Source organism: Salmo salar, chromosome 22 (genome assembly GCF_965601325.2).
Source record: "Salmo salar chromosome 22, fSalSal1, whole genome shotgun sequence".
NCBI lineage: Eukaryota > Metazoa > Chordata > Actinopteri > Salmoniformes > Salmonidae > Salmo > Salmo salar.
In genome coordinates this window covers 34,727,878-34,752,205 of record NC_138312.1, presented here as the reverse complement: position 1 = coordinate 34,752,205, position 24,328 = coordinate 34,727,878, and the positions used below count along the sequence as shown (strand labels likewise).

Sequence of the window (24,328 nt, the reverse complement as noted above, 5' to 3'; positions counted from 1 at the left end):
TTAATGTAATTGTCAATAAAAGCCTTTGACACTTATGAAATGCTTGTAATTATACTTCAGTATTCCATAGTAACATCTGACAAAAATATCTAAAGACAATGAAGCTGCAAACTTTGTGGAAATTAATATTTGTGTCATTCTCAAAACCTTTGGCCATGACTGTAGCCTTATTACTTCAACATCATCTGACATGAGATCCTCCCTCAGTCTAACAGGAATATTACTCAAGACTTATATAGCAACACCTCCACAATTTGCATTTATATCTTTCCTGTATATGCTATAACCATGTATAGCTATTACTGCATCATCAAAGGAATTATCTAAGTGTGTTTCAGAGTAGTTTGAGACTATTTGCATGTGTGTATGCATTTGAGTGTGGGTGTGGCATTAATTCTTACTGTTTTGTGACCCTCCTAAACACAGTTTAGAAAAGCCTCATCACTTGAAGGAGTGAACTCTGGGTCTCACCAGTCAGGACAGGGAACTTAAAGTTGTTTCCAGGTCAGGATCTGGGTCAAACCACTGATACATCTAACTAAGATCATATCTTATGTGCCAGCTAACAGCCATGAACTATCTTTATTTATTCAAACTTATTGATTTTGATCAACCTCCTTTACTTATTATGTGACTTCACAATGTAGAAAGGGATTATTTTAAACTATTTACACTTTATCGCTTCTGACAACAATTCAACTCAAGCAGGATAAAAACCTCCACCACCCCCTCCTTGCATGCAGGGAGAACCCCATATCCCCCATACATCTATACGCCAAGCTCAAAGCAACACTTTTGTGGGAATGAACAGTGTGCACCAACCTTAAAGTGGGTGGATGTGGGAGGAAGGGGAGGGAAGGAGCATGTGGCGTCGCTGTGAATGGCAGTAGTACAGGGTTCAGGGGGTTCATGTGTGTCGGTGTGTGAGGGGGAGGGAAGGGGTTAGGGGGTTGAGTCATTGAGACTGTCATCAAGATCAGAATGTGGACAGAGCAATAGGAGAAAGAGCAGAGAAGCGGTCATAACACAGGCACCTTGACTACAGAGTGAGAGAAAGAGGGAAGCCAAAAGAGAGGATAGAGGGACAGAGAAAACGGGGGAAATTATGGAGAAAAGGTGGAGAGGGAAGAAACGGGTAGAGAAGCAGAAAAAATTAAGCACATTTTAATTGAGCAGAAATTGAGTCTAGACACATGCACAGAGAGAATTTCAAAGACTGAGACAACATGTGTATTGGGGACTCCAGATGAAAGTGATCGTCTCCAGAAGAGACCACACACACAAACACAGACAACATCAGTCAGTCAGTTCTGTTCCTGAGGGCTGGAATGTGTTTGTCAAAGTGTGTGAAAGAGGAGGATTGGGGCTTTGTAGAGGGTTAAAGGGAAGGTGGGTAATTGGTGCACAAGCCCCCCTTAGTCATTAACAGAGGAAAAACAACACTCATATGGGCATTGTTGATTATATGCATGGTTGTGTGTGTGTGTGTGCGTGTGTGTGTGTGCGTGCGTGCGTGTGTGCGTGTGTGTGTGTTTGAATATGGGAGACGAGTTTGTGAGTAGTGTCTCAATAACAGAACACAGATGCTGCTCATTTAGGCACAAAGATATGTTTTAGAGGACCAAAAAAGACTGGCTGTTCTCAGAATACATGATAGTGATTTATATGTCAAATGAAGACAGAGATGGCATTATGTCTGCACCAGCACTGGGAAATCACTCTAAACACAACCAACCATAGTCTTCCACAAGCAGTGTTTTACAGCTTTAAGAATGCGTTGTGTATGGTGTAGAAGGAACTACAGTTGAAGTCGGAAGTTTACATACACTTAGGTTGGAGTCATTAAAACTTGTTTTTCAACTGCTCCACAAATTTCTTGTTAACAAACTATAGTTTTGGCAAGTCGGTTAGGACATCTACTTTGTGCATGACACAAGTAATTTTTCCAACAATTGTTTACAGACAGATTATTTCACTTATAATTCACTGTATCACAAAGTTTACATACACTAACTTGACTGTGCATTTAAACAGCTTGGAAAATTCCAGAAAATTATGTCATGGCTTTAGAAGTTTCTGATAGGCTAATGACATCATTTGAGTCAATTGGAGGTGTTCCTGTGGATGTATTTCAAGGCCTACCTTCAAACTCAGTGCCTCTTTGCTTGACATCATGGGAAAATCTAAAGAAATCAGCCAAGACCTCAGAAAACAATTGTAGACCTCCACAAGTCTGGTTCATCCCTGGGAGCTATTTCCAAATGCCTGAAGGTACCACGTGCATCTGTACAAACAATAGTACGCAAGTATAAACACCATGGGACCACGCAGTCGTCATACCGCTCAGGAAGGAGACGCATTCTGTCTCCTAGAGATGAACATACTTTGGTGCGAAAAGTGCAAATCAATCCCAGAGCAATAGCAAAGGACCTTGTGAAGATGGTGGAGGAAACAGGTACAAAGTATCTATATCCACAGTAAAACAAGTGGGGTCTCCAGACTAGTGACACGCACCTCAGGGCTAGTGCGAGGAGCAGGAACAGGACGTACTGGACTGGGCAGGCCGCACTAGAGGCCTGATGCGTGGGGGCTGGCTTTGGAGGCGCCAGAACAGTAACACGCACCACAGGGCTAGTGCGAGGAGCAGGAACAGGATACACTGGGTCTTGAAAACGCACTGGAGGTCTGGAGCGCACAGCCTGCACAACCCATCCTGGCTGAGTTGTCACTGTAGCCCTGCACGGGCGGAGTGCTGGCACAGGGCGAACTGGGCTGTGCTGAGGAATGATGGCTGCCATGCATAGAGCAGGCGCAGGGTAGCCTGGGCCTAGGAGACACACTGGTGGCCAGATATGCTGAGCAGGCATACTCCTTCCTGGCTGGATGCCCACTCTAGCACGGCACTTGCGGGGGGCTGGTATCGACCGCACCGGACTGTGCGTGCGGATGGGCGAGACCGTCCGCACTGCCGCATAGCACGGTGTTCTCCACGCCAAACGCTCCCCATAATAAGCACGAGGAGTTGGCTCAGGTCTATTGCCTGACTTACCCCAACTCCCCGTGTGGACCTCCAAAAAAATATATTTTGGGGCTGCCTCCTCACCTCCTGAAATGGAGGATATAATGCCTCATACCTCCGTCGTTCTGCCTTTGCTGCCTCCAATTCCTCCTTCGGTCGCCGGTACTCCCCAGCCTGCCTCCAGGGTACCTTTCCATCTAATATTTCCTCCCATGTCCACGACTCCAAATATTTATCCTGCTGCTCCTTCTTCTGCTGCTTGGTCCTCTTTTGGTGGGTGGTTCTGTCACAGGCGTCGTAAGGAGTGGACGAAAATGCAGTGGGTATATTGATCATCTTCTTTATTTTAATAAAGAGAAGACACTTAAACAAAACAAACGACGAAAACAGTCCAGTAAGGTGCACAGACTATACTAGGAACAACCACCCACAAACACAAGTGAAAAACAAACACACTTAAATATGGCCTCCAATTAGAGACAACAACAACCAGCTGACTCTAATTGGAGGTCATTGAAAAACACAACATAGAAATAGAAAACTAGAATAAACATAGAAATAGAAAATATAGAACATAAATCAAAAACCCCGAAACACACAAAACAAACACCCCCTGCCACGCCCTGACCAAACTACAATAACAAATAACCCCTTTTACTGGTCAGGACGTGACACTAGGATTAAATGTCAGGAATTGTGAAAAACTGAGTTTAAATGTATTTGGCTAAGGTGTACGTAAACTTCTGACTTCAACTGTATATACCCTGTAGCTGTTCATTCAGATGGTTCATATTAATGTGTTGTAAATGCATTCCCGTGTATTATATTATCCTAATGAAAATGTAAGAGAGGAACATAAGCAAAGAGTGAGAGCATACATCAAAAAGTTGCAGTTTGCACCATGGTAACCTTCTCTCCTCTGGATTCCCGCTTCCATTGTCTGAATTAAAAATGCACCCTATCTTTAGAGGCAGCAGTTGTATAAAGCCTGTCCTGTCATTTAGGTAGGTACAGCCAACCACACCTCTTTATGTATGCTCAGTGGGAATGTTGTTGTTTTCATCTGAGCAGGTGCATATGTTTTGAAACGGCTAGTCACAACATTCACATACTATATTTCAGTACCAATTTAAATGAACATATCATTTATAAAGGGTTTATAAAAGGCTTGTAAGTAGTTAATAGTGTTAATTACTGGTTCATAGACTATTACTAGTTTGTGGAATAATGTAGACATCCATATTACGTTTTTCTTGACGCTGAAGAGATTTTCTGTGTTAAAATGGGTGTGACTATAGACTTGTTGTGGTCCCATAATGTTAATCATCACTGTCTAGAATGCACCTACTGTCAAATGAACACCCTGTTTACATTTTTGGTAACACTTTCTTGAAACAGCTTCTTATGAAGTAACGTGAGAGAGGCGAGAGATGCCATGATATATTGTGAATGTATTACATTACAGCTAATAATATTACAGCTTTCATGCCTTAATGTACTGTTATACAGTTTGTTGATGCATTAATACTGTCTGTAAGGTGTTGTACATGTTGTTAAGGCAATGCAACGCTTCATAAAAAGCCACATTAAGTAAAGTGTTACCCAAGTAGGTTGTTTGTTGTTCCTTCAATTAAGTAATTAGATAAGTCATTATGTGACAATTACAGTGCCTTCAGAAAATATTAATTTACATTTACATTTAAATCATTTAGCAGACGCTCTTATCCAGAGCGACTTACAAATTGGTGCATTCACCTTATAATATCCAGTGGAATAACCACTTTACAATAGTGCATCTAAATCTTTTAAGGGGGGGGTTAGAAGGATTACTTTATCCTATCCCAGGTATTCCTTAAAGAGGTGGGGTTTCAGGTGTCTCCGGAAGGTGGTGATTGACTCCGCTGACCTGGCGTCGTGAGGGAGCTTGTTCCACCATTGGGGTGCCAGAGCAGCGAACAGTTTTGACTGAGCTGAGCGGGAACTGTGCTTCCTCAGAGGTAGGGAGGCGAGCAGGCCAGAGGTGGATGAACGGAGTGCCCTTGTTTGGGTGTAGGGCCTGATCAGAGCCTGAAGGTACGGAGGTGCCGTTCCCCTCACAGCTCCGTAGGCAAGCACCATGGTCTTGTAGCGGATGCGAGCTTCGACTGGAAGCCAGTGGAGAGAGCGGAGGAGCGGGGTGACGTGAGAGAACTTGGGAAGGTTGAACACCAGACGGGCTGCGGCGTTCTGGATGAGTTGTAGGGGTTTAATGGCACAGGCAGGGAGCCCAGCCAACAGCGAGTTGCAATAATCCAGACGGGAGATGACAAGTGCCTGGATTAGGACCTGCGCCGCTTCCTGTGTGAGGCAGGGTCGTACTCTGCGAATGTTGTAGAGCATGAACCTACAGGATCGGGTCACCGCCTTGATGTTGGTGGAGAACGACAGGGTGTTGTCCAGGGTCACGCCAAGGCTCTTAGCACTCTGGGAGGAGGACACAAGGGAGTTGTCAACCGTGATGGCGAGATCATGGAACGGGCAGTCCTTCCCCGGGAGGAAGAGCAGCTCCGTCTTGCCGAGGTTCAGCTTGAGGTGGTGATCCGTCATCCACACTGATATGTCTGCCAGACATGCAGAGATGCGATTCGCCACCTGGTTGTCAGAAGGGGGAAAGGAGAAGATTAATTGTGTGTCATCTGCATAGCAATGATATGAGAGACCATGTGAGGATATGACAGAGCCAAGTGACTTGGTGTATAGCGAGAATAGGAGTGGGCCAAGAACAGAGCCCTGGGGGACACCAGTGGTGAGAGCACGTGGTGCGGAGACAGATTCTCGCCACGCCACCTGGTAGGAGCGACCAGTCAGGTAGGACGCAATCCAAGCGTGGGCCGCGCCGGAGATGCCCAGCTCGGAGAGGGTGGAGAGGAGGATCTGATGGTTCACGGTATCAAAGGCAGCAGATAGGTCTAGAAGGATGAGAGCAGAGGAGAGAGAGTTAGCTTTAGCAGTGCGGAGAGCCTCCGTGACACAGAGAAGAGCAGTCTCAGTTGAATGCCCAGTCTTGAAACCTGACTGATTAGGATCAAGAAGGTCATTCTGAGAGAGATAGCAAGAGAGCTGGCCAAGGACGGCACGTTCAAGAGTTTTGGAGAGAAAGGAAAGAAGGGATACTGGTCTGTAGTTGTTGACATCGGAGGGATCGAGTGTAGGTTTTTTCAGAAGGGGTGCAACTCTCGCTCTCTTGAAGACGGAAGGGACGTAGCCAGCGGTCAAGGATGAATTGATGAGCGAGGTGAGGTATGGGAGAAGGTCTCCGGAAATGGTCTGGAGAAGAGAGGAGGGGATAGGGTCAAGTGGGCAGGTTGTTGGGCGGCCGGCCGTCACAAGACGCGAGATTTCATCTGGAGAGAGAGGGGAGAAAGAGGTCAAAGCACAGGGTAGGGCAGTGTGAGCAGGACCAGCAGTGTCGTTTGACTTAGCAAACGAGGATCGGATGTCGTCAACCTTCTTTTCAAAATGGTTGACGAAGTCATCCGCAGAGAGGGAGGAGGGGGGGGAGGGGGAGGAGGATTCAGGAGGGAGGAGAAGGTAGCAAAGAGCTTCCTAGGGTTAGAGGCAGATGCTTGGAGTTTAGAGTGGTAGAAAGTGGCTTTAGCAGCAGAGACAGAAGAGGAAAATGTAGAGAGGAGGGAGTGAAAGGATGCCAAGTCCGCAAGGAGGCGAGTTTTCCTCCATTTCCGCTCGGCTGCCCGGAGCCCTGTTCTGTGAGCTCGCAGTGAGTCGTCGAGCCACGGAGCAGGAGGGGAGGACCGAGCCGGCCTGGAGGATAGGAGACAGAGGAAATCAAAGGATGCAGAGAGGGAGGAGAGGAGGGTTGAGGAGGCAGAATCAGGAGATAGGTTGGAGAAGGTTTGAGCAGAGGGAAGAGATGATAGGATGGAAGAGGAGAGAGTAGCGGGAGAGAGAGAGCGAAGGTTGGGACGGCGCAATACCATCCGAGTAGGGGCAGAGTGAGAAGTGTTGGATGAGAGCGAGAGGGAAAATGATACAAGGTAGTGGTCGGAGACTTGGAGGGGAGTTGCAATGAGATTAGTGGAAGAACAGCATCTAGTAAAGATGAGGTCAAGCGTATTGCCTGCCTTGTGAGTAGGGGGGGAAGGTGAGAGGGTGAGGTCGAAAGAGGAGAGGAGTGGAAAGAAGGAGGCAGAGAGGAATGAGTCGAAGGTAGACGTGGGGAGGTTAAAGTCACCCAGAACTGTGAGAGGTGAGCCATCCTCAGGAAAGGAACTTATCAAGGCGTCAAGCTCATTGATGAACTCTCCAAGGGAACCTGGAGGGCGATAAATGATAAGGATGTTAAGCTTGAAAGGGCTGGTAACTGTGACAGCATGGAATTCAAATGAGGAGATAGACAGATGGGTCAGGGGAGAAAGAGAGAATGTCCACTTGGGAGAGATGAGGATTCCAGTGCCACCACCCCGCTGGCTCGATGCTCTAGGGGTATGCGAGAACACGTAGTCAGACGAGGAGAGAGCAGTAGGAGTAGCAGTGTTATCTGTGGTAATCCATGTTTCCGTCAGCGCCAGGAAGTCTAGGGACTGGAGGGTAGCATAGGCTGAGATGAACTCAGCCTTGTTGGCCGCAGACCGGCAGTTCCAGAGGCTGCCGGAGACCTGGAACTCCACGTGGGTCGTGCGCGCTGGGACCACCAGGTTAGAGTGGCAGCGGCCACGCGGTGTGGAGCGTTTGTATGGCCTGTGCAGAGGAGAGAGAACAGGGATAGACAGACACATAGTAGACAAGCTACAGAAGAGGCTACGCTAATGCAAAGGAGATTGGAATGACAAATGGACTACACGTCTCGAATGTTCAGGAAGTTAAGCTTACGTTGCAAAAAATCTTATTGACTAAAATGATACAGTACTGCTGGCTGGTGGAGTAGGCTAGCTAGCAGTGGCTGCGTTGTTGACTTTGAACGTGTAGCTGGCTAGGTAACATCGATAGTTTCAGTACTACACCTTGTCATGATACAAAGCAACTTTGTAGCTAGCTAGCTAACATAACACTAATCAAGACGTTCCTTGTAATGTATTTAGTTTCTACAATGCTGCTCGTCGGTAATAGTTGGCTGGGTTAGGAAAAATGGCGTCGCGGGGGACGGAAATAGCTGGCTAGCTAACCTCGATGGCTGGCTAGCTAACAATTATCAAGCTATGACAAAGACAACTAAGTAGCTAGCTAGGTAACACTGCACTAGTCAAATCGTTCCGTTGTAAAGTATTAGTATCTACAGCGCTGCTAGTCGGTAACAGTTGGCTAGCTGGCAGTGGGTTAATGATGACTAGGTGTGTTGACTAAGTCTGGCGCCACGTCGCGGCTGGCTAGCTCACCTCGATAATTACTCAAACTACGCAATTATCTTAGATACAGAGACAGCAAAGACAACTATGTAGCTGGCTAACTAACACTAACACCACACTAATCAAGTCGTTACGTTGTAATGTAATAGTTTCTGCAGTGCTGCTAGTCGGTAGAAGTTGGCTAGCTAGCAGTGATGACTAGCTAGCTAGCAGCTAGCAGTGTTGACTACGTTAGGAGGACGAAGATAGCTAGCCTCGATAATTACTCAATTACTCTAAACTACACAATTATCTTTGATACAAAGACGGCTATGTAGCTAGCTAAGAAGAATTGCTCAGATCAAACAAATCAAGCCGTTGTAATGTAGTGAAGTGTAATATTACCTGTGGAGCGAAGCGTGGTGCGACTGCTCGCTCCAAACCGGAAGTATCTTAATACCACTTGATTTATTACACATTTTGTTGTGCTACAGCCTGAATTCAAAAGGAATACAAAATAATAATTCTCACCTACACGATACCCAATAATGACAAAGTGAAAACAGAGTTTTATAAATTTTAGCAAATTTATAAAAATGAAATACAGAAATACCTAATTTACATAAGTATTCACACCCCTAAGTGAATACATTTTAGAATCACCTTTGGCAGTGATTACAGCTGTGAGTATTCTTGGTAAGTCTCTAAGAGCTTTGCAGACTTGAATTGTACAATATTTGCACATTATTATTAAAAAAATTCTTCAAGCTCTGTCGAGTTGGTTGTTGATTATTGCTAGACAGCCATTTTCAAGTCTTGCCATAGATTTTAAGAGTCAAGCCTAATGAGAGTCAAGCTTAGTGATCTTGGGGACCAGTATCTATCTAATTCAGACTGTCTACTCTCCTTCTCTACACACAACTTCCCAGACAGCAGGTTTTCCTGAAGAGTCCGGTGGGTTAAAATCACCCAGCATTTGGGAGCGCTTTACTGTATACGCAGTGTTCTAGACTTATGACACTGTTTTCTTTCTCTTTTTTCTTTACTAGAGTCCAGAATCACCAGAGCTAAGTATTTACTCTACTCTTCAGATGGAAGTCATTTGAGGAACAGATTTCTGAGACTGAAGAGAGGGAGAAAGAGAAAGCGAGGGAAAGGGAGAGGAGGGCATGGGGATGAGGGCTGGGGGAAGGAAGGAGAAGGGAGGATAAGGAAGGGCGGGAAGGAGGGATATGGAGTGGGGCAGATGGGGGAAGGGCTGTTTGTGCATGCTTGGCATTCCTTATGTGTTATCAGCACAGCCACCTCTGTAAAACACACAGAAACTCTGCTACATGCTAATGCTGTTGCTAACTCGAATTTAGTAGAGCGAGATAATTTGTTGGTTAAGTCCTAAGAGTCTATTGACGCACTAATGAACATAATAAAAACATTCCCATCAAAATCTGTCAGTTTAAGCTAGATATATCAGTTTCTTTACATGGGCTGCATCTCAATCCACAGCATCCGCCTGGGGAAGAACTACAGGTGTTTGTATGAGCAGGAGACATCCCTAAAATAGGTTTTCTCATAAAAACATCTGTAGCATAGGAACGGTTTGGCCTACTAACATATGTCTGAAGGTAGCCCGGTACCTGTTTAAAAAGCATATGGAGGATGTTTTGTGCCAACAAAAAAAGGCTATATTAGTAAAGCCCAAATTCTATATTTTATCAAATATATACACTACCGGTCAAAAGTTTTAGAACACTTACTCATTCAAGGGTTTTTCTTTATTTTTACTATTTTCTACATTGTAGAATAATAGTGAAGACATCAAAACTATGAAATATCACATATGGAATCATGTAGTAACCAAATAAGTATTTTATATTTGAGATTCTTCAAATAGCCAACCTTTGCCTTGATGACAGCTTTGCACACTCTTGGCATTCTCTCAACCAGCTTTATGAGGTAGACACCTGGAATGCATTTCAAATAACAGGTGTGCCTTCCTAAAAGTTCATGTGTGGAATTTTTGTCCTTCTTAATGCGTTTGAGCCAATCAGTTGTGTTGTGACACAGTAGGGGTAAAATACCAAGTCCATATTATGGCAAGAACAGCTCAAATAAGCAAAGAGAAATGACAGTTCATCATTACTCTAAGACATGAAGGTCAGTCAATATGGAACATTTCAAGAACTTTGAAAGTTTCTTCAAGTGCAGTCGCAAAAACCATCAAGCGCTATGATGAGACTGGCTCTCATGAGGACCGCCACAGGAATGGAAGATCCAGAGTTACCTCTGCTGCAGAGGATAAGTTCAGCCTCAGAAATTGCAGCCCAAATAAATGCTTCACAGAGTTCATGTAACAGACACATCTCAACATCAACTGTTCAGTGGAGAATATGTCTGTCAGGCCTTCATGGTCAAATTGCTGGAAAGAAACCACTTCTAAAAGACACCAATAATAAGAAAAGACTTGCTTGGGCCAAGAAACACGAGCAATGGACATTAGACCAGTGGAAATCTGTCCTTTGGTCTGGAGTCCAAATTGGAGATTTTTGGTTCCAAACGCTGTGTCTTTGTGAGATGCAGTGTGGGTGAACGGATGATCTCTGCATGTGTATTTCCCACCGTGAAGCATGGAGGAGGAAGTGTTATGGTGTGGGGGTGCTTTGCTGGTGACACTGTCGTGATTTATTTAGAATTCAAGGCACACTGAACCAGCATGGCAACCACAGCATTCTGCAGCGATACACCATCCCATCTGGTTTGGGCTTAGTGGGACTATCATTTGTTTTTTCAACAGGACAATGACCCAACACACCTCCAGGCTGTGTAAGGGCTATTTTACCAAGAAGGAGAGTGATGGAGTGCTGCATCAGATGACCTGGCCTCCACAATCCCCCGACCTCAACCAAAATGAGATGGTTTGGGATGAGTCGGACCGCAGAGTGAAGGAAAAGCAGCCAACAAGTGCTCAGCATATGTGGGAACTCCTTCAAGACTGTTGGAAAAGCATTCCAGGTGAAGCTGGTTGAGAGAATGCCAAGAGTGTGCAAAGCTGTCATCAAGGTAAAGGGTGGCTATTTGAAGAATCTCAAATATAAAATGTATTTTGATATGTTTTTAACACTTTTTTGGTCGGTGTCCTAAAACTTTTGACCGGTAGTATATAGAGAGATTTTTTTATGCCTACGGAGGTCCTAAAATTCAAAATCAACAAGGTAAATGATCCATGGTATGACCATCTTAAAACAATTCTATACAGTGCCTTCTCTCACACCCTGATCTGTTTCACCTGTCTTTGTGCTTGTCTCCACCCCCCTCCACGTGTCGCCCATCTTCCCCATTATACCCTGTGTATTTATACCTGTGTTCTCTGTTTGTCTGTTGCCAGTTAATTTTGTTTTGTGAAACCTACCAGTGTTTGTTTCCCTGCTCCTGTCTGGTCTTGCTCCTGTTTTCTAGTCCTTCCCAGTTTTGACCGTTCTGCCTGCCCGCCCTGACCCTGAGCCTCTTTACCTTGCCCCACCTCACTGGATTATTGACGCCTGCGCTGACCCTGAGACTGCCTGCCATTCTGGACCTTTTGCACCCTGTCTGGATTACTGACCTCTACCTGCATTTGACCTGTCTTTTGCCTGCCCCTGTACTAGAAATAAACTTTTGTTTCTTTGATACTGTCTGCATCTAGGTCATACCTGAAACCTGATACCTTCGGGAAGTATTCCGAACCCTTGACTTTTTCCACATTTTGTTACGTTAAATCCTCAGCAATCTACACACAAAACCCCATAATGACAAAGCGAAAACAGGTTTTTAGATATTTTTGTTGATTTATTAAAAATAAAAAACAGAAATAGCTCAGATTAAGATTAATACAAAGGCAGATTATGTTTAAAGAAATATGGATTATGTTTATGCTGTTCTTGGTTAAAATCAGATTAGTGGACATTGCCCTTGAATTGAGGTAATCTTGATTCTGAAAATTATATTTCCCTAGGAACTCTGCCTCTCCCAGACTTGATGTCAACTCAATCTTCTTGTGAATGAATTAATCTCAGGTTTGTGACAGTATCCAGCAACCCCACAGTGTCTTTTGAATGCTGTTCCCTCGGCAACCCAGGTTGATTATGCTGTCCATATTACTGCTAAATTCTGACAGGGAAGCCCTGAACTCCCAAGGTCCAATCACATGACAGTATGCAAATCGAGGTTGGTGGCACCCTAATTCCCAACACACACTACTATGGAGGGTGGAGCACTTAAATTGAAAAGCCCTTTGCAGTATTGCATCTTTCTATCTGCCATGTCCTATCTGCCATGACACCTTATCTTGTACCATTTCAACAATGGTCATTGCGTAATCCATTGCCAGCACAGTTTACATGAACGAACACACAGGAAGAACACACAGGAGAATCACACAGGAAGAACACAGAGGAGGATCACACAGGAAGAACACACAGGAGGATCACACAGGAAGAACATACAGGAGAAACACACAGGAGGAACACATGCAACCCTCTGAGATATCCCCTGAGATAAAGTGAATAGTGTCTTGATAATAATGAGAGAGAGAGACATCGCACTCAACCGTAGCCCCTGCACCTTACACAGGAGCAACAAAGCGATGAGCAGACCTGTAAGACCTGGATCAACAACATTGTAGTTACTCTACAATACTAACCTATTTGACAGAGTGAAAAGAAGGAAGCCTGTACAGAATACAAATATTCCTAAACATGCATCCTGTTCGCAATGAGGCACCAAAGTAAAACTGAAAAAAATTTAGCAAAGAAATGAATTGTATGTCCTGAATACAAAGTGTTACATTGGGGAAAATCCAACAAAACACATCACTGAGTACCACTCTTCATGTTTTCTGCATCATGTTATGGGTATGCTTTTCATTGGCAAGGGAGTTTTTTGGGGGATAAAAAGAAACGGAATAGAGCTAAGGACAGGTAAAATCCTAGAGGAAAACCTGGTTCTGTCTGCCCTCCAACAGACACTGGGAGATAAATTCACCTTTCCGCAGGACAATAACTTAAATCACAAGGCCAAAAATACACTGGAGTTGCTTACCAAGATTACATTGAATGTTCCTGAGTTGTCTAGATACAATTTTTACTGAAATTAGCTTAAAAATCTATGGCAAGACTTGAAAATGGCTGTCTTGCAATGATCAACAACTAACTTGACAGAGCTTGAAGAATTTTGTTGAACAATCCAGGTGTACAAAGCTTTTAGAGACTTACCCAGAAAGACTCACAGAAGTAATCACTGTCCAAGGTGATTCTAACATGTATTGACTCAGGGGGTTGAATACTTATCTAATCATACATTTTTTACAAATGTTAGAGTCACAGAGTACTTTGTGTAGATCGTTAACAAAAAATGACAATTAAATCCATTTTAATCCCACCTTGTAACACAAAGCCCCATCCAACGACCTAACCAAGCCCCATCCAATGACCTAAGAGGCATTCACCAGATGGTCAGCATGCTCTGCTCACAAGTAATTGTCCAATACTAAACCACACAAATAACACTGGACACTATGGAACACAAAGGCTTTACCATCGCATGCTAGAATAGTCTGAGGTAATCTGCCTTTGGCCTAAAGAACAGGAACCCAGACTTCACCAAAGAAATCAGAAATACAGACATTCCTATTCTACAAGAAACATGGTATAGAAGAGATGGAGCCACTGGTTGCCCTCTAGGTTAAAGAGAGCGGGTAGTCCTATCCACCAAACTGCCAGGATTTAAACAGGGAAGGGATATGTGAATTTGGTATAGATCAGACCCAACCCACTGTTCTCAATTAATCAAAACAGGAGCATTTTACATGTGGTTAGAAATTAATAGGGAAATTATTTCAACAGAGAAAAATTTCCTCTTGTATGCTACCTATATCCCCCCAATAGAACCCCATACTTTAATGACGACAGTTTCTCCACCCTAAAGGGGGAGATCAACCATTTCCATGCCCAGGGACATGTACTAGTCTGTGGCGACCTAAATGCCAGAACTGGACAAGAACCTGACACTGTCAGCACACAGGGGGGCAAACACCTATACGGAGGTGACAGCATTCCCTCCCCAATATCCACCCCTAGACACAACTGCGTCAAAACAACCAACAAAATGGCGGGTCACAACTCCTGAAGCTCTGTCGCAAGCTGGTTCTGTACATAGTCAATGGCAGGCTGTAACGTAACAATATGGGGGAAAAGTCAAGGGGTCTGAAAACACGACTCAACGTCAACAGTGAAGAGGCGATTCCGGGATACTGGCCTTCTAGACAGAGTTCCTTTGTCCAGTGTCTGTGTTCTTTTGCCCATCTTAATCTTTTCTTTTTATTGGCCAGTCTGAGATATTGCTTTTTCTTTGCCACTCTGCCTAGAAGGACAGCATCCTGGAGTTGCCGCTTCACTGTTGACATTAAGACTGGTGTTTTGCAGGTACTATTTAATGAAGCTGCCAGTTGAGGACTTGTGAGGTGTCTGTTTCTCAAACTAGACACTCTAATGCACTTGTCTTCTTGCTCAGCTGTGCACCGGGGCCTCCCACTCCTCTTTCTATTCTGGTTAGAGACTGTTTGCACTGTTCTGTGAAGGGAGTAGTACACAGCGTTGTACGAGATCTTCAGTTTCTTGGCAATTTCTCGCATGGAATATCCTTCATTTCTCAGGACAAGAATAGGCTGACGAGTTTCAGAGGAAAGTTCTTTGTTTCTGGCCATTTTGAGCCTGTCATCGAACCCATAAATGCTGATGCTCCAGATACTCAACTAGTCTAAAGAAGGCCAGTTGTACTGCTGCTTTAATCAGCACAACAGTTTTCAGCTGTGCTAACATAATTGCAAAAGGGTTTTCTAATGATCAATTAGCCTTTTAAAATGATAAACTTGGATTAGCTAACACAATGTGCCACTGGAATATAGGAGTGATGGTTTCTGATAATGGGCCTCTGTACACCTATGTAGATATTCCATTCAAAATCAGTTGTTTCCAGCTACAATAGTCATTTACAACATTAATTAACAATGTCTACACTGTATTTCTGATCAATTTGATGTTATTTTAATGGACAAAAAAAATTTGCTTTTCTTTAAAAAACAAGGACATTTCTAAGTGACCCCAAACTTTTGAATGGTAGTGTATATCAATGAATTGGTGAGGGTACTAGAACAGTCTGCAGCTCCTGGCCTCACCCTACTGGACCCGTAAATTAAATGTCTACTGTTTACTGATGATCTGGTGTTTCTGTCCCCAACCAAGGAGGGCCTATAGCAGCACTTCGATCTTCCGCATGAATTCTGTCAGACTTGGGGCCTGACAGTGAATCTCAGTAAGACAAAAATAATGGTGTTCCAAAAAAGGTCCAGTTGCCAGGAAAACAAATACAAATTCTACCTAGACACTGTTGCCCTAGAGCACACAAAGAATAATACCTACCTCGGCCTAAACATCAACACCACAGGTAACTTCCACAAGGCTGTGAACGATCTAAGAGACAAGGCAAGCAGGGCCTTCTATGCCATCAAAAGTAACATAAAACTCCACATCCCAATTAGGATCTGGCTAAAAATACTTCAATCCATTATAGAAGCCATTGCCCTCTATGTTTGTGAGGTCTGGGGTCCACTCACCACCAAGAATTCACAAAATGGGACAAACACCCAATTGAGACTGCATGCAGAAATCTGCAAAAATATACTTTGTGTACAACACAAAACTCCAAACAATGCATGCAGAGCAGAATTATGACTATACCTGGTAGTTGTCAACATCCAGAAAAGAGATGTTCAATTCTACAACCACCTAAAAGGAAGTGATGCCCACACATTCCACCACAACAGCCAGCTGGTTCTGGGGCTCTGTTCACTAAGACAAAAATACTCCACAGAGCCCCAGGCCAGCAACACAAGTAGACCCAAGAAAATTATGAGAAAGCAAAAAGATAACTATTCGACACAGTGGAAAAAATCAACCAAGAAACAGAGCAAATTGTTACGCTATCTGGTCGTCAACAGAGAGTACACAGTGGCAGAATACCTGGCCACTGTGACTGACCCAAAATTAAGAAAATGTACAGAATCGGTCAGCATAGCCGTGCTATTGAGAGAGGTCACCATAGGCAGACCTGGCTCTCAAGGGAAGATAGGATATGTGCCCATTGTCCACAAAATGAGGTGGAAACTGAGTTGCGCTTCCTAACCTCCAGCCAAATGTATGACCACATTAGAGACACATATTTCCCACAGATCACACAAACCCACAACGAATTTGAAAACAAATCCAACATTGATTAACTCACATATCTGTAAAGCAAAATACCACAATGTGCAATCGCAGCAGCAAGATGTGTGGCCCGTAGCCATGAGAAAAGGGCAACCAGTGGAGCAGAAACAACATTGTAAATACCACCAATACTTATCTGTTTATTTATCTTCCCTACTATTCCTACTACAACTATTTGCACATTGCTAAAACACAGTACATAGCTGATAATATGACACTTGCAATGTCTTTATCTTTTGAAACCTTTTTGAGTCAAATGTTTGCTGTTCATTTCTAATATTTTTTGTTTATGTTGTTAAATTAGTTTCTTCTCACTTGTTTATTGTTTAATTCACTAGCTTTGGCAATGTAAACATAATTGAATTGAGAATGCGAGAGAAAGAGAGGGAGGGAGTGATAGCGAGAGAGGGTTCTCTATGTTTGCTGGGCTTGAAAAGGGATGCTCTCCTCTCTCTATAGAAAACTCAGCTAGACTGTGTTGGGTTGGGAGAGCTGCTGTCTGATTGCCAGGAATCACTGTGTTCCTCTGTGGATAAGAGGACTGTGACAACCCCGCACTGATAAGAAGATCTTGTTCCTGTCTCTGGATTCTCTCTCAATTCAATTTAAGGACTTCTCTCTCTCTCTCCCCTTAGTCTCTCTCCCCCTAGTCTCTCTCCGTCGCCCACCTCTCTCTCACTGTCGCCCCCTCTCCGTCTCTCTCTCCGTCGCTCCCTCTCCATCTCTCTCCGTCGCCCCCTCTCCGTCTCTCTCTCCGTCGCCCCCCTCTCCGACTCTCTCTCCGTCGCCCCCTCTCCGTCTCTCTCTCCGTCGCTCCCTCTCCATCTCTCTCTCCGTCGCCCCCTCTCCATCTCTCTCTCCGTCACCCCCTCTCCATCTCTCTCTCCGTCGCCCCCTCTCTGTCTCTCTCTCCGTCGCCCCCCTCTCCGACTCTCTCTCCGTCGCCCCCTCTCCGTCTCTCTCTCCGTCTCCCCCTCTCCTTCTATCTTTCCGTCGCCCCCTCTCCGTCTCTCTCTCCGTCGCCCCCTCCCGGTCACCCCCTCTCCATCTCTCTCTCTCCATCGCCCCTCTCTGTCTCTCTCTCTCTCTCTCTCTCTCTCTCTCTCTCTCTCTCTCTCTCTCTCTCTCTCTCTCTCTGTGGAAAGGACTCCAGCTATCTCTATTGTTATGGACTACATTCCCAAACTCCTGCCAAACCCTTATGCAATGTATTTCTTTGAAGCACTGTTTTAAGAGGTTTTTGTGCCTGGGCTAGATTTGCTGTTTCCTGTATGAGTCCTTTACAAAGTGTAGATAAATAGAGAGTGTGGCTGATGAGGTCATTAACTTTTTTCAGTGAAGAATTCTGACTGCTTTCTCATTGGCTGGGGATAGAGTATTGGTGGGATACACAGAGCAGGCATAGAGGTCTGGGAGACTTGACTGATGAGATAATCCATCTGGCTCTGAGGCTAGTGGAGGTAGGGAGGGGAGGGAGGGAATGAGGGAGGAATGGGAGGGGGAGCACAAACTACGGAGGGGCTGATTATAATTCCAAATAATGATGCAACTCATTATCTTATTTAGGAGTTAGGGAATGTTAGAAATGTACATAGCTGTTACCCAGAGGAAAATGGGGGAGGGTCATGCTTTTTACATTTTTTGCCAGGGGAAGGGTTTAGTATTTTTAATTTAGTCCAAGGGAGGGTTATGTAGTTCATTTGTAATCGATTAAATGTCATATTGCTCAGGGTTAGAGAATGAGTTGCTTATTATAGTATCTTGATGTGTGCCCTATGATGTCCCACACTAGGGCATTATCAAGTGTGCCTAGTGTGGTCTCAATAATATTATCCATTGCCTATACTACAGGCTATAGGCCTAGGCTATATGAAGAGCATGCTCGGAGAAGCACAGGGCAAAGTTAGATTTTTAAGAAAATGTACTTCCTGCCCAGGTTTTTGCGCTGCTGGGATGGTGTATATAAAACTAGGCTACACTGCATTATACACTGCAATGGACAGGTGTTCTCAATCATGAGCCCCGGCCTGCCCTGCTCTTGCTGATGTAAATCCTTTTGTACTGCCTAATCAATGACTGTGCTGTGTACAGTGGCTGATGTAAATCCTTTTGTACTGCCTAATCAATGACTGTGCTGTGTACAGTACCACTTCAGGAGGTGAGTTAAAGGCTTCTTCCTAAAATACTTTTTTATTTGTTTAAAAAAAATCTATATCTGTGTGCACAGACTCGGCCTAATGATGTCCTGTTCAGTTTGAGAGGGAGAGCGCGAATATAAGGAGGACCGGAGGTAAGCTTGCTACTTCTATAATTGATTTTAATAAAAGCAATATGTTTCGTTGCCCATAATGAATGTGACGACTGCCGTGAGAGAGAGTGGACCAAAATGCAGCGGAGTTAGTGTTCAACATATTTCATTATTGCCGTAACACTATTCAAACAAAACAAGGAAACTGACAGCCGAACAGTCCTGTCAGGTAAAACACAATGACAGAAACAATTACCCACAAAACCCCAACGGAAAAACATGCACTTATGTGTGACTCCCAATCAACAACAACGAATTTCAGCTGTGCCTGATTTGGGAGCCACACACACGGCCCAAAACAAAGAAATACAAACACATAGAAACAGAACATAGAACGCCCACCCAATGTAACACCCTGGCCTAACCAAAATAAAGAACAAAAAACCCCTCTCTATGGCCAGGGCGTTACAATGAAGCTATTTATCAGAGTTATTGACCTCAAAATAAGCCATATTCGAGGCATTTACATAACTTAGATTACTATGAGCAGCCGCGGAGATGGACAACGCATGGGTGCTGAAAGAAGGCTAATTGAGAAGGCCTAGTTCATTTAAACAGTCTTCATTTTAATTTGACTTTAGGCAACTAACAACAAGAGGGCTTTTTGTTGGAGCCTATTTCTTCCTATTCAAGAAATAAGAGGTAGACCTACCTGTTTGACAGATGAAATTATAGTCTACTATCCATAGATTTTGTCAGCCAATTCCTTCAGTCACCATGCATTCCTTAAATATCTGTGTCAGTGAAGAGCTTGGTGTGTTAAGTTAAAACCAGGGCTCGAATTGAGAAGGTATGTGAGGGTACTGTGGCTTTTGTTAAAGAAAATGGCTAAAAGCATAGTGTCACATCCTGACCATAGTAAGTTGTTATTTTCTATGGTAGAGTAGGTCAGGGCGTGACAGGGGGTGTTTGTCCGCTTTTGTATTCCATGTTTAGTTTCTAGTTTTGTATTTCTAGATTAGTTTTTGTTTGGCATGACCTCCAATTAGAGGCAGCCGGTTGTTGTTGTCTCTAATTGGAGGCCATATTTAAGTTCATGTTTGTCCCACTGGTGTTTTGTGGGTGATTAATTTTGTGAGTAGTGTATGCCTGCTCTGCGTCACGGCTGTCTTGTTTTTGTATTTCAAGTTTATTGTTTATTGCATTAGTTTCACGACTGAATAAAAGATGTGGAACTACGCTCATGCTGCGTATTGGTCCGATCCTTCTGAAAGCCCTGACAGAATCACCCACCAACAAAGGACCAAGCAGCGTGGTATGGAGCAGCGGGAGTCGTGGATGTGGGAGGAAATCCTGGATGGCAAAGGACCCTGGAGGCAGGCTGGGGAGTATCGCTGTCCGAAGGAGGAGATCGAGGCAGCAAGAGCGGAGCGGCGATACTATGAGGCGCGATAAGGACGAGAGATTAAAAGGCAAGGACGAGAGATTAAAACATCTCTGGTGCTACAGCATGCGCTCATTCGTTTTCATGCTCCATCGTGGTATTAATAAAGATTCTGCTTGTCTCCAGTCATGTAAAATGATGTAGAATTGCATGAAATGTGTTTATAAAAGGTATTTTTTTTCTCCAAAGGAAATAAGATCGTTTCATGCAGTGCTTTTATTTTAATGGATATCGTTTCACAACCCCGTCCGTCCGTCCGTCCGTCCGTCCGTCCGTCCGTCCGTCCGTCCGTCCGTCCGTCCGTCCGTCCGTCCGTGGTGGTCTGCGAATCCACAACGTTCTGGCTACTTTGCCATGTAATACTTACAAAACGAATACTTATAAAAATGCATATATAAGGCTCTGGTCTGTCCACTTTATGCTTTATTATTTTGTGTATGGGGAGGGTCACTTGTTTTTACAAGCATTCAGGGGTTCAGGGAGGGTCGGGTTTCCATTTCCATTTCAGAGGTCCGATTTTCTCCAGGTATCCCTTGTTATAAATAACGTACAGTCCTTTAATGGTGAGCAAAATCAGCGTAAAGTCAAGTTCACTGTCATCTAAGGCTAACTACAAATCTGCACACACAACCAAGAGGTATTGAAATAGCAGAAACCTATTTGGGTCTGAACTATTACTAGTAAAAGTTTAACCAGAAATATCACTTCAATGCGTACACTGAGAAAGGTGCTCATCTTTATCAAGGGTGTCAACCAGTTCAGACCATTTAACCCAACCCCTCTGAATCAGAGAAGTGCAGGGGGGCTGCCTTAATCGACATCATCAGCGCCCGAGGAGCAGTTGTTCATACTGCCTTGCTCAAGGGCAGAAAGGCAGATTTCTCCACCTTACTACCTGCCACCTTCAACAGGGAACACTCACATTATTGAATTACTGATTTTATATGAAAATATTTGCAGTGTATAATGTGGCCTGTCTGTCATTCATTTGCCTGTGTTGCTTGCGTGCCAAAAGGTATTTGAGTAGTTTTTGACATCCCCTCCAAGCTTCTCTGTCCTGTTGTGCAGGCCTGTCTGTGGCTGTTGTGTTTACCTTTCCTCTATGAAAGCCTGAGGTCATTTGTATTGCTTGAAGGAGGAGGAGGTTGTGGATATTTTCTCTGTTGCATCATGGGGGGGGGGGGAGAGGATTCCTGCTCACATTGTAGTTGCAACACCCTTACTGTAACTCGAAAATGCTATGTGTGAGGCATTTAATGTCAGAACTTATAATTTGAAACAGCTCTGTAGAGGTGGAAGAGCAAATGAATACAGTTTTGGAGTGAAAATGTGATGACGTACTGTATGTGTCTCCCCTTACAACATTCTCTCAAATTATTTTCTAGTTCAGTTTTTTTTCCCTTGAACGTTCTGTTCTGTTCTATGCTGTTCTATTCTATGCTGTTCTCTTCCCCTCCTCTCCCCTCAACTTCTCTTCACTCCCCTCCTCTCCCCTCCTCTTCTCCCATCTTCTCCTCTCCTCAGTCTTATCTTCACCTCCCTGCGTTCCACAGCTGGTCCTGCTAAGCCTGCTCCGCTCTGAAGTTGGATTGTCTACAGATGTGCCTGTCTCAGTCTTGAGGGTGGCCAGCCTTTCAGCCCCAACACAAATATAAAATGGTTTGCCTCCCATGTTGCATGGCTGCCTGTCCTTACACCTGTCACTGACTGCAACAGCTCAGGAACATCACAATACTAAACAATGACACACTCTCTTCCGTTGTGTTTGGTTGAATAACCGCCAATGAATATAGACATGGCATTTTTAACATCATTATGGGACACCATCACTCATTAGCTGCTACGTCAACTGATGCCATTAGACTAGACGGATGTCAAACACACACTCACACCCACCAACTCACACACTGTGGGAGAGAATAAGGGGTGGTGTTGCTGAGTGCACTCTTAGAAAACAAAGTGTTCCAAAAGGCTTCTTCGGTTGTTCCATAGGAGAACCCTTTTAAGTTCCAAGTAGAACCCTTTTTAGTTCCAGGTAGAACTCTTTTGGGTTCCATTTATAAAGGACCCTCTTGGGAAAGGGTTCTACCTGGAACCAAAAGGGGTTCTTTCTGGAACCAAAAAGAGTTCTTCAAAGGATTCTCCTATCGGGACAGCCAAATAACCTTTTTAGGTTCTAGATAGCACCTTTTTTCTAAGAGTGTAATGAAGGCCTGCATGTCCTGTCCCGGTTCCACCCACATGGCCCTACGTCCCAGGACTGAATCTTCGCCGCTCACACTGACGCACGCCAGATTTCCAGCTGAGCCCTGTACCCATGGAGATGGTGTCAACAAACAACAGAGCAAGCAGCGAGCACTGATCCAACCGTACCGTATAACACCAGATAGTAGCCTAATCACCCAATGAGCTACATCACCACCATGGCAGACGGCTACCACTACTACCACTATTACTACTACCACTCCTACTATTACTACTACTATTATCACTACTACCACAACTACTAACACTACTTCCACTACTACCACTATTACCACTATTACTACTACCACTCCTACTATTACTACTACTATTATCACTACTACCACAACTACCACTACTACTACCACTACTACTGTCACTACTACCACTACTGCTACTACTACCACTACTATTATCACTACTACCACTACAATTATCACTACTACCACTACTACTACTACTATTATCACTACTACCACTACTATTATCACTACTACCACTACTACTACTACTATTATCACTACTACCACTACTATTATCACTACTACCACTACTACTACCACTACTATTATCACTACTACCACTACTACTACAATTATCACTACTACCACTACTACTACCACTACTATTATCACTACTACTACTACCACTACTATTATCACTACTACCACTACTACTACTACTACTACCACTACCACTACTATTATAGCTACTACCACTACAATTATCACTACTACCACTACAATTATCACTACTACCACTACTACTACTACCACTACTACTACCACTACTACTACTACCACTACAATTATCACTACTACTACTACCACTACTATTATCACTACTACCACTACAATTATCACTACTACCACTACTACTACTACCACTACTACTATCACTACTACCACTACTGCTACTACTACCACTACTATTATCACTACTACCACTACAATTATCACTACTACCACTACTATTATCACTACTACCACTACTACTACCACTACTATTATCACTACTACTACTACTATTATCACTACTACCACTACAATTATCACTACTACCACTACTATTATCACTACTACCACTACTACTACCACTACTATTATCACTACTACTACTACTACTACTACCACCACTACTACCACTACTACTACTACTACCACTATTACTACTACCACTACTATTATCACTACTACTACTACTACTACTACTACTACCACTACTACCACTACCACCACTATTACTACTACTACCACTCTTCTATTATCACTACTACCACTACTACCACTACTACCACTACTACCACTATTACTACTACCACTCCTACTACTACTATTACCACTACTACCACTACTACCATTATTACTACTACCACTCCTACTACTACCATTACTACCCCTACTATTACCACTACTACCACTACTACTACTACTACTACTACCATTATTACTACTACCACTCCTACTACTACCATTACTACCCCTACTATTACCACTACTACCACCACCACTATTACTACTACTACCACCACTACTACCACTACTACTACTACTACTACTACCACTACTACCACTACCACCACTATTACTACTACTACCACTCTTCTATTATCACTACTACCACTACTACCACTACTACCACTATTACTACTACCACTCCTACCATTATTACTACTACCACTCCTACTACTACCATTACTACCCCTACTATTACCACTACTACCACTACTACTACTACTACCATTATTACTACTAC

The 24,328-nt window shown here is 43.8% G+C and overlaps 1 protein-coding gene across 1 annotated transcript; it reads right to left on the bottom strand.

The window, feature by feature from the left end:
• Window positions 1–4,824: 4,824 nt before the first annotated feature.
• LOC145862629 (uncharacterized) lies at window positions 4,825–8,819 on the bottom strand. The gene is made up of 4 exons (XM_082967498.1): window positions 8,746–8,819; window positions 7,141–7,756; window positions 5,846–6,325; window positions 4,825–5,650 (listed from the first exon to the last, which is right to left on the bottom strand). Exons 1-4 carry the CDS (start codon window positions 8,817–8,819, stop codon window positions 4,856–4,858), a joined length of 1,965 nt encoding a protein of 654 aa, XP_082823624.1. The 3' UTR covers window positions 4,825–4,855.
• Window positions 8,820–24,328: the final 15,509 nt, after the last annotated feature.

Excerpts from the sequence above, each read along its gene's own strand:
- LOC145862629 (XM_082967498.1), bottom strand. The coding sequence starts at position 8,819 with ATGTGTAATAAATCAAGTGGTATTAAGATACTTCCGGTTTGGAGCGAG. Across the intron at positions 7,757-8,745 it reads CACCACGCTTCGCTCCACAG|GCCATACAAACGCTCCACAC; the intron begins GTAATATTACAC and ends TCCTCTGCACAG. Across the intron at positions 6,326-7,140 it reads CTTCCCCCCCTACTCACAAG|ACCATTTCCGGAGACCTTCT; the intron begins GCAGGCAATACG and ends TCTCTTCTCCAG.